Source organism: Arachis stenosperma, chromosome 9, assembly GCF_014773155.1.
Source record: "Arachis stenosperma cultivar V10309 chromosome 9, arast.V10309.gnm1.PFL2, whole genome shotgun sequence".
NCBI classification, from domain to species: Eukaryota; Viridiplantae; Streptophyta; class Magnoliopsida; order Fabales; family Fabaceae; genus Arachis; species Arachis stenosperma.
Window position 1 is genome coordinate 82,180,838 of NC_080385.1, and position 11,299 is coordinate 82,192,136.

The window sequence follows — 11,299 nt, forward strand, 5'->3', positions numbered from 1 at the left end:
CATCAAAGCTCACGGGGGCTATTTTCACCCTTTTGGAGAGACAAGCACAGGATGAAAAGAAGATAGATGCCAACCAAGAATAATACAGATCGAATCTGAAAAATCAAGGTGCAGCAATCTCAAAGCTCGAAGCACAAGTGGGGATCTTATCCAAGCAAATTCCAATGCCTACACAAACATTTTCCAGTGACACCATGGCCAACCCAAGAGGGAAATATAAGGCCATCATACTTAGAAGTGGAAAGGTGGTAGAAGAGGCAACCCCAAGCCAGGAGAACCACGAAGAAGATGCTGCAGAAAAGCCTGAAAACAAGAAGAAAGAAGAAACCCCTGGCCCATCTTCACCAAAGCCAGTCTTGAAGCCTTATGTGCCAAAGGCACCATACCCACAAAGGCTAAGGAAGGATGGGAAGGATAGCCAGTTTTCCAGATTCTTGTAAATTTTCAAAAAGCTTCAAATCAATATACCATTTGCTGAAACACTAGAGCAAATGCCCCTCCACGCCAAGTTCTTAAAGGAACTCATGACAAGAAAAAGAAACTGGGGAGAAAAGGAGACTGTAGTCCTAACTGAGGAGTGTAGTGCCATCATACAAAAGAAACTCCCCCAGAAAATGAAAGACCTAGGGAGTTTCCAAATCCGCTGCATCGTAGGGGATATCAATATTGAGAAGGCCTTATGCGACTTGGAGGCTAGCATCAATCTCATGTCCTTGAACATGATTAGAAGGATGAGAATTGAGGAAGCCAAACCAACAAGAATGGCACTCCAACTAGCTAATAGAACATTCAAGTTTCCACATGGAGTAGTGGAAGATTTATTGGTGAAAGTGGGAGAATTCATTTTCCCAGCTGACTTTGTTATGTTGGATATAGAAGAAGAGGCTAACACTTTAATTATCCTAGGAAGGCCATTCCTAGTTACTGCTGGAGCCATCATTGATGTGCAAAAAGGGGAACTAGTCTTGAGATTACTTAAGGAAAAGATGATCTTCAATTTCTTCAAAGCAATGAGTTACCCCAAGGAATCAATAGGAGAATGCATGGTGGTGGACACCATAGAACAGATAGTTCAAGGAATTTTGAAAGAAGAGCAATGTGAAAGAACTATGGAATTAGAGCAACAAACGCCACATGGAGAACTACCACAAGGAACCATGGGAAGTTCAATCATGACAAACCCCAAAAACAACAATGGAGAAGAGGCACCAAAACTAGAGCTGAAAACCTTATCTTCAAGCTTGAAATATGCATATCTGGGTGACAACAGCACCTACCTAGTGATTATCAACTCAAGCTTGAGTAAAGAGCAAGAAGAGAAACTCATCCAAGTACTGAAATAACACAAGGATGCTATAGGCTGGACCCTCACAGACTTAAAGGGGATCAGCCCCTCAATGTGCAAGCACAAGATCCTGCTTGAGGAGGGTGCTAAGCCCTCAAGACAACAACATAGAAGGCTGAACCCAACTATGAATGAAGTGGTCCAGAAGGAGGTGTTGAAGTTGTGGCAAGCTGGGGTGATCTACCTCATCTCAGACAGCCCTTGGGTGAGCCCTGTACAAGTAGTTCCAAAGAAAAGAGGGGTCACTGTTGTACCAAATGAGAAGAATGAGCTGATACCGATAAGAACGGTGACTGGTTGGCGCATGTGCATCGACTAGAGGAAGCTCAAAGAAGCCACCAGGAAGGACCACTTCCCCCTTCCATTCATGGACCAGATGCTTGAGAGGCTGGCCGGACATGAATACTACTGCTTTCTTGACGGTTATTCGGGTTATAACCAAATAGTTGTAGACACCAAGGACCAGGAGAAAACTTCTTTTACTTGTCCATATGGTGTCTTTGCTTATAGAAGAATGCCCTTTGGATTGTGCAATGCACCTGCAACATTCCAAAGGTGCATGCTCTCCATATTTTCATATATGTTTGAAAGATTCATTGAGGTGTTTATGGATGACTTTTCTGTATTTGGTAACTCATATTCTGATTGCCTACATCACTTGGCCTTGGTGCTAAAGAGATGCCAAGAGACCAACCTTGTTTTAAATTGGGAAAAATTCCATTTCATGGTTACAGAGGGGGTGGTCCTTGGTCATAAAATCTCAAAAAAGGGCATAGAAGTGGACAAGGCAAAAGTGGAGGTGATTGAAAAGTTACCCCTACCTTGAAATGTCAAAGCAATTAGAAGTTTTCTAGGACATGCTGGCTTCTATAGGAGGTTTATTAGGGACTTCTCTAAGGTTGCCAAACCCTTGAGCAACCTGCTTGTTTCTAATGTGCCTTTTGTTTTTGATAATGATTGCATGTTTACTTTTGAGAAACTTAAGAACAAACTTTCCTCCGTACCTATCATAGCACCACCATGCTGGGAATTGCCCTTTGAGTTGATGTGTGATGCATCAGATTTTGCAGTGGGTGCTGTTTTAGGACAGAGGAAGGATAAATTGGTGCATGTCATTTACTATGCCAGCAAAGTTCTTAATGAGAATCAAAGGAACTATACTATTACAGAGAAGGAATTACTTGCCATTGTCTTTGCTTTTGATAAATTTAGAGCATATCTCATTGGTTCTAAAGTAATTGTATTTACTGATCATACAGCACTCAAATACTTGCTTACCAAACAAGAGTCCAAGCCAAGACTAATATGATGAATCCTACTACTCCAAGAGTTTCACATCGAAATTAAAGAAAGGAGTGGAGCAGAGAACAAAGTAGCTGACCATCTCTCAAGAATTCCACAAGAAGAAGAAGGAGCACACCATCTTGTAGTGAACAAAAGCTTCCCTTATGAGCAATTGATGATGATCCAAGAGACCCCTTGGTTTGCAAACATAACCAATTTCAAAGCAATTAGGGAACTACCAACCAACATCAACAAACACATGAGGAGAAAGCTCATCAAAGATGCCAAATACTATATCTGGGATGAGCTATATTTGTTCAAAAAGTGTGCTGATGGGATTTTGAGGAGGTGTATATTGGTTCACGAAATTGGAAATCACAATTCTTCACAACTCCACACAACTAACCAGCAAGTGCACTGGGTCGTCCAAGTAATACCTTACGTGAGTATGGGTCGAATCCCACGGAGATTGTCGGCTTGAAGCAAGCTATGGTTATCTTGTAACTCTTAGTCAGGATAATAATAATTCTCAGTTTTGTTTTGTACTAAATAAAAAGCAAGGATCAAATAATACTTGTTATGCAGTAATGGAGAATATGTTGGAGTTTTGGAGATGCTTTGTCTTCTGAATCTCTGTTTTCCGCCTGTCTTCTTCTTCACGCATGCAAGGTTCCTCCTATGGCAAGCTGTGTGTTGGGGTATCACCGTTGTCAATGGCTACCATCCGTCCTCTCAATGAAAATGGTCCATGTGCGCTATCACCGCACGGCTAATCATCTGTCGGTTCTCACTCATGCTGGAATAGGTGATGCCAGGGCATCTAGGCCAGTTTCACTGACTTTTTCTTTACTGTTTTAGGGTAGTTTCATGCATTTTCCTAGTAAACAAGGCAAGTTTTGGGTGAAAATACACTTACACCTTCATTCAAGCAACTATTGTGAATTTTGCATGATTTCATGAGATTTTTGCCATAATACATGATATTTAATGATGCATATCTCATGATTTTGGCTAGAGCTTTGATGCAATTTAATTGCTTGATTTTAGGACAAATGAAGCATGGAAGAATCACGTTAGCACTCGTTAACTTAGTTAACGTGACTACTAACGTGAGATGGCAATTGGCTTGCTCCACGTTAATGAGAAATGTGAACTGCAATAACGTTTCTCCTCAACGTTAGTGGTAAAAGTGAACACCACTAACGTTGGGAAACTAGGCAATGCCCCACGTTAAGAGTCACGTTAACTAAGTTAACGTGAAGTCTAACGTGGATGAGGGTCAACAAGGCCAACGTTAGTGACACTCACTTTTGTCACTAACGTTGGATCAATTCCATTGCCTACGTTAACTCTCACGTTAAGATTGTTAACGTGAAAGTTAACGTGGAGTGAGGTTCAAAGAGCCAACGTTAGTGACACCCACTTTTGTCACTAACGTTGGAAGAAGGCTTCATTACTACGTTAAGAGCCACGTTAACTTAGTTAACGTGGGTTCTAACGTAGGAGCTTAAGGCAATTAGAGCGTTAGTGACAAAGGTGAGTGTCACTAACGCTATCGAAGGTGATAGGTGCCCACGTTAAGAGCTACGTTAGCTAAGCTAACGTGAGACCTAACGTAAGGGACAAAAGGCAAGCAACGTTAATGGGAAAAGTGATTCCCATTAACGTTTGCAAAAAGGGGCACAAGCCAACGTTAATGGGAAAAGTGAGTCCCATTAACGTTGGCCAAGAATTGAGAAGGAACGTTAGAAGTCACGTTAAGACTTCTAACGTTGAGAATAACGTGGGCATATAAGGGTGGAACGTTAGTGGAAAAGGTGAATGCCACTAACGTTCTCGCACCTAGAAATGTATTCCATGATTAATCTCACTAAGTGCCTGAGCCTAAATTCACATTTCTCTGCAAGATGGGCCCACTACAGAAGAGAATTGCTTCAACTCAAGGTCCAAAGCCCACATCCAAGACTTGAAAAACTCACTAGAAGATCATGAAGAGTAGTATATATAGGAGTAGTTTTGAACTAGCTAGGGACTTTTGACCTTTTACTTTTGGCATCTTGGAGAACTACTCTCTGCATATTTACTTTTCTGTACTTCTAGCATGGATTCTTCTCTTTTGCCATTTTTGATTCTTAAAGCTATGAACAACTAAACCCCTTTCATTGGGTTAGGGAGCTCTGCTGTAATTTGATGGATCAATATTAATTTTCATTCTTCTTCTTCTATCTTTTCTCTTGATTTTACTAGAAAGCTTTCAATCTTAATTCAATTGATGAGTTATCTTGGAAAAGAAACTCTCCATAATTGGATCTCTTCGAAACCTTGGAAGAGGAATGAAGAGATCATGCTAGAATTGCTTTCTCATGCTGGACCAATTTGGGTTGAGATGGATATGTGACTATAATCCCCTCAATACTTGAATTGGGAAATGTATGTGGTATAATCAGTGGCCATACTTCATCTCTTCTCATGAGAAATTAACCAAGGAATTGGCTATTGATCAAGATTTGAGAGATTTGATTACCAAGGAATTGGGATTCAATCACTTAAGATTGCCAAGGAGATCAATGAATGCATTGATTGAGGAAGAGATGAGAATGAACTTGATCCGGAGAATTGCAACATCTCCTAAACCCAATGATCTTCCTATTTCTGATCTTACCCATTCTCTTTAATTTCTGTTATTTACTTTTATGAGCATTACCCCAATCCCCCATTTAAGATTCTGCACTTTAATTTCTGCTATTTACTTTCTAGTTATTTAATTTTCTGCATCTCAATCTAAATTCTGTTTAGCTCAACTAGCATATTCTTCTAACTAAAGTTGCTTGACCAATCAATTCTTGTGGGATTCGACCTCACTTTATAGTGAGTTTTACTTGACGACAATTCGGTATACTTGCCGAAGGAAAATTTGTTGAGAGACGAGTTTTCATGCATCAATAGGATCCATTGATCCTTTTGCATCTGTCACTACGCCCAACCCTTGTGAGTTTGAAGCTCATCACAGTCATTCAATCCCTGAATCCTACTCGGAATACCACAGACAAGGTTTAGACCTTCCAGATTCTCAAGAATGCTACCAATGGATTCTAGCTTATACCACGAAGATTCTGATTAAGGAATCCAAGAGATACTCATTTAATCTAATGTAGAACGGAGGTAGTTGTCAGGCACGCGTTCATAGGTTGAGAATGGTGATGAGTGTCATGGATCATCACATTCATCATATTGAAGTGCGAATGAATATCTTAGATAGAAAACAAGCGTGTTGAATGAAAAACAACAGAAATAATTGCATTAATTCATCGAGACACAGCAGAGCTCCTCACCCCCAACAATGGAGTTTAGAGACTCATGCCGTCAAAAATACAAAGTTCAGATCTAAAATGTCATGAGGTACAAAATAAACCTCTAAAAGTTGTTTAAATACTAAACTAGTAAACTAGGTTTACAGAAAATAAGTAAATTGAGATAGAAAGTGCAGAAATCCACTTCTGGGGCCCACTTGGTGTGTGCTGGGGCTGAGCTTTTAGCTTTACACATGTATAGGCTGTTTCTGGAGTTAGACACCAGGTTGTAACCTGTTTTGGGCGTTTAACTCCAACTTGTAACCTGTTTCTGGCGTTTAATGCTAGAATGGAACATGGAACTGGCGTTAAATGCCAGTTTACGTCGCTTATCTTCGAGCAAAGCATAAACTATTATATATTGCTGGAAAGTCCTGGATGTCTACTTTCCAACCCAATTGAGAGCGCGCCAATTGGACTTTTGTAGCTCCAAAAAATCCATTACGAGTGCAGGGAGGTTAGAATCCAACAACATCAGCAGTCTTTTTTCAGCCTGAATCATATTTTTGCTCAGATTCCTCAATTTCAGCCAGAAAATACCTGAAATCATAGAGAAACACACAAACTCATAGTAAAGTCCAAAAATATGAATTTTGCCTAAAAAATACAAAAAATATACTAAAAACTAACTAGAACATACTAAAAACTACATGAAAATACCCCCAAAAAGCGTATAAAATATCCGCTCATCACACCACCAAACTTAAACTGTTGCTTGTCCCCAAGCAACTACATAAATAAAATAAGATAAAAAGAAATCAAGAAGCAATAATATCTCAGAGTTTTAAGTGAAGCTCAAATTCTAATTAGATGAGCGGGACTAGAAGCTTTTTGCTTCCGAACAGTTTTGGCATCTCACTTTATCCTTTGAAATTCAGAATGATTGGCATCCATAGGAACTCAGAATTCAGATAATGTTATTGGTTCTCCTATTTCAGTATGTTGATTCTTGAACACAGTTACTTATGAGTCTTGGCTGTGACCCTAAGCATTTTGTTTTCCAGTATTACCACCAGATACATAAATGCCATAGACACATAACTGTGTAAACCTTTTAAGATTGGGACTCAGCTTTGCTAAAGTCCCCAGTTAGAGGTGTCCAGAGTTCTTAGGCACACTCTTTTGTTTTGGATCACGACTTTAACCACTCAGTCTCAAGCTCTTCACCTGGACCTTCATGACACAAGCACATGGTTAGGGACAACTTGATTTAGCCACTTAGGCCAGGATTTTATTCCTTTAGGCCCTCCTATCCATTGATGCTCAAAGCCTTGGATCCTTTTTACCTTTGCCTTTTGGTTTAAGGGGCTATTGGCTTTTTCTGCTTGCTTTTTCTTTTTCTTTTGTTTTTTTGTTTTTTTTTCGCAAGCTTTGTTTTTCACTGCTTTTTCTTGCTTCAAGAATCAATTTCATGATTTTTCAGATCATCAATAACATTTTTCTTGTTCATCATTCCTTCAAGAGCCAACAGATTTAACATTCATAAACTCCACTATCAAAATTTTGCACTGTTTAGACATTCATTCAGAAGACAAAAAGTATTGCCACCACATATAAATAATTTGAATTTTTCTTATTAAAAACTTAAAAAAATATTGCCTCCTTATTCTAAAAATCTGCTATTTTATTCATGTTTAATGATGATGAGAAAAATAAATTATAGCTTAATTGGAGATAAAATCAAAATAAAGATACTAATTACTACTACTCATATATAACTTCTAAGGTAAATTCCTAATAAGAACAATTATCACAGAGTTAAAGTAAAGATTAGGACTCAACAATCTTTATTTTGGGAGGTGGATGCTCCTTTAGTCTGTGGTTTGCTTGGCCCTTCAAGAGATAGCTTTTGGCGCTTTAGTTCCTTCAGTTCACGCCCTTGCTCTTCTTGTTCCCCAAGCAGTTTGCAAAGCATGCTATTTTGATTTTGCTGTTCTTCCTTTAGTTGGTCCATAGCTTCTTGCAACTTGGTAACAGATGCTTCAAGACGCTCCAATATTCAATTTGAGGGATTTCTGGGAGGAACTCCTATGCTTTCCTCTTGATGGGGTCGTCCTGCACTTGTTGTCCTTCCATTGACATTTTAGTGATAGGTTGCTCAACTGAGATATACTCATTTACTCCCATCTTTACCCCAGCATCTTTACATAGCATAGAGATTAAGCTTGGATAAGCCAATTTGGCATCTTTGGAGTTCTTGTTTGCAATTGTGTAAAGTTCACAAGAAATCAGCTGATGAACTTCCACTTCTTTTCCCAACATAATGCAATGGATCATAAATGCTCTTTTGATGGTGACTTCAGAGCGGTTGCTAGTGGGCAGTATAGAACGCCCAATGAAGTCCAGCCAGCCTCTGGCGACTAGTTTGAGATCTCCTCTCTTGAGTTGGTTTGGGACACCCTTTGTGTTGGTTGTCCACTTGGTTCCAAGGAGGCATATTTCCTCTAGAATTTTGTCCAAGCTCTTATTTGTTCTCATCATTCTCCTACTAAAGGAGTCTGAGTCATCTTGCAGTTGAGGCAGCTTGAAGATCTCTCTTATTTTGTCAGGCTGGAAGTGAACAATCTTCCCTCTAACTAGAGTTCAAAAATCATAGAAGGCGGTTCCAGCTATTCTCTGTCTATCTGTTTGCCACAGATTAGAATAGAATTCTTGAACCATGTTTCTTCCCACCTTTGTTTCAGGATTATCTAGGATTTCCCAGCTCCTGTTTCGAATTTGCTCTTGGATCTCTGAATATTCATCTTCTTTCAGATCGAATTTAACTTCCGGGATCACTGACCTTAGACCCATTATTTTGAAGTAATGGTCTGAATGTTCTTTGGTTAAGAACTTCTCTTGATTCCAAAGTGATTTTGGAATATTCTCTTTCTTGCCTCTTGGAGTGGTTTGTTTTCCCTTAGGAGCCATGATCTTAGTGGGTATTGGCTTAGTGATTACGGATAAACACACCAAACTTAGAGGTTTTCTTGTCCTCAAGCAAAAGAAAGGAAAGGAGAGCCAAGTTTGAATGGTGGAGAAGAGAAGGGAGGCCGAACGCGGATTTAAAGGGAGTGGGGTGGGTTTTCTAAAATTTTTGAAAAAAGATAGGATAAAAGATATGATTTGTAAAAGATAAGTATGATAGGAAAAAGATGTAATTTAAAATTGAAAAGATATGAAAGATATTTGAAAAAGATAAATCTGAATTTTGAAAAGAAGATATGATGATTAAAAAAGATTTGAGAAGAATTTAAAAAGATTTGAAAAGAATTCAAAAAGATCAATGAGTTTTGAAAAAGGTTTGAAAAGATATTGAAGAAAAATTAAGAAATATGTTTAGGATTAAAATTTTTCGAAATTGAAGTTGAAAGATGAGAGTTTGTAACATGTTTATGCAAGAAATCATGAATTGAAACATGAAAAATGGAAAAAATTTGAAGTGAAAACGAAGTTACCTTCTCCCATAATCCTGGCGTTAAACGCCCAACTGCTGCATATTTTGGGCATTTAACGCCCATCTGTAGCTTCTCCTGGGCGTTTAACGTCCAGCTGTAGCTTCTGGCTGCCGTTAAACGCCAGAAAATCCTTTATCACTGGGCGTTTTTCTGAACGCCAAGGATGCTGCAAATCTGGCGTTAAACGCCCAGAATGGTATCCATTCTGGCATTTAACGCCCAAATGGCTATCCCTACTAGCGTTAAACGCCCAGTAGATGCTTCTTTTGGGCGTTTAACACCCAAAATAGCTTTTACTAGCATTTTCATACCAGTGAGCTTTTTTTGCTGTTTTATTCTCTGAATCCTTCTGTAACTCTGTGAACTCATGCAATTTATGCTTTACCTTGAAGATAATTAATATGAACTCGTAAAATTATCATTTAATTAACAAATAAGCTTTGTTAATGGCTAGGTTGCCTCCCAGCAAGCGCTTCTTTATTGTCTTTAGCTGGACTATTACTGAGCTTTAATCAAGTCTCAATTTTGAGCATTCTTGCTCAAAATTGCTTTCAAGATAATGTTTGACTCTCTGTCCATTAACAATGAATTTTTTGTTAGAGTCATTATCCTGAAGCTCTACATATCCATATGGTGATACACCTGTAATCACATATGGTCCTTTCCACCGGGATTTCAACTTCCCGGGGAATAATCTGAGCCTAGAATTAAACAGCAGAACTTTCTGCCCTGGCTCAAAGACTCTGGACAATAGCTTCTTATCATGCCATCTTTTTGCTTTCTCTTTGTAAAGTTTTGCATTTTCAAAAGTATTTAGTATGAATTTCTCTAGCTCATTTAACTGGAGCAATCATTTTTCTCCAGCTAACTTGGCATCAAGGTTTAGGAATCTGGTTGCCCAATAGGCCTTGTGTTCCAGTTCCACTGGCAAGTGATAGGCCTTTCCATACACAAGCTGGTATGGAGAGGTCCCTATAGGAGTCTTGAATGCTGTTCTGTATGCCCACAGAGCATCATCCAAGCTTCTTGCCCAATCCCTTCTACGATTAATCACAGTCCGTTCCAGGATTCTTTTAAGTTCTCTATTAGACACTTCAGCTGCCCATTTGTCTGTGGATGATATGGAGTTGCCACCCTGTGGCTAACTCCATATCTAACCATAGCAGAGTAAAGCTGTTTATTACAGAAATGAGCGCCCCCATCATTGATTAGTATTTTAGGGACACCAAATCTGCTGAAGATATGTTTCTGGAGAAATTTCAGCACTGTCTTAGTATTATTAGTGGGTGTTGCAATAGCCTCCACCCATTTGGATACATAATCCACTACCACCAGAATATAGGTGTTTGAGTATGATGGTGGGAAAGGCCCCATGAAGTCAATACCCCATACATCAAACAACTCAATCTCCAAGATCCCTTGTTGAGGCATGGCATAACCGTGAGGCAGATTGCTAGATCTTTGGCAACTGTCACAATTACGTACAAACTCTCGGGAGTCTTTATAGAGAGTAGGCCAGTAGAAGCCACATTGGAGGACTCTCGTGGCTATTCGCTCACTTCCAAAATGTCCTCCATACTGTGATCCATGGCAATGCTAGAGAATCTTCTGTGCTTCTTCTTTAGGCACACATCTATGGATTATTCCGTCTGTACATCTCTTGAAAAGATATGGTTCATCCCACAGATAGTACTTTGCATCCGAGATCAATTTCTTTTATTGCTGCCTACTATACTCTTTGGGTATGAATCTCACAGCCTTGTAGTTTACAATGTCTGCAAACCATGGTACTTCCTAGATGGCAAAGAGTTGCTCATTCGGAAAGGTTTCAGAGATCTCAGTAAGAGGGAGGGACGCCCCTTCTACTGGTTCTATTCGGGACA

At 39.3% G+C, this 11,299-nt stretch overlaps 1 protein-coding gene across 1 annotated transcript; it reads left to right on the top strand.

Moving 5' to 3' along the window:
- The first annotated feature begins 491 nt into the window (after window positions 1-491).
- Window positions 492-1,343, top strand: LOC130949652 (uncharacterized). Its single transcript, XM_057878312.1, has one exon. It carries the CDS (start codon window positions 492-494, stop codon window positions 1,341-1,343), a length of 852 nt encoding a protein of 283 aa, XP_057734295.1.
- Window positions 1,344-11,299: the final 9,956 nt, after the last annotated feature.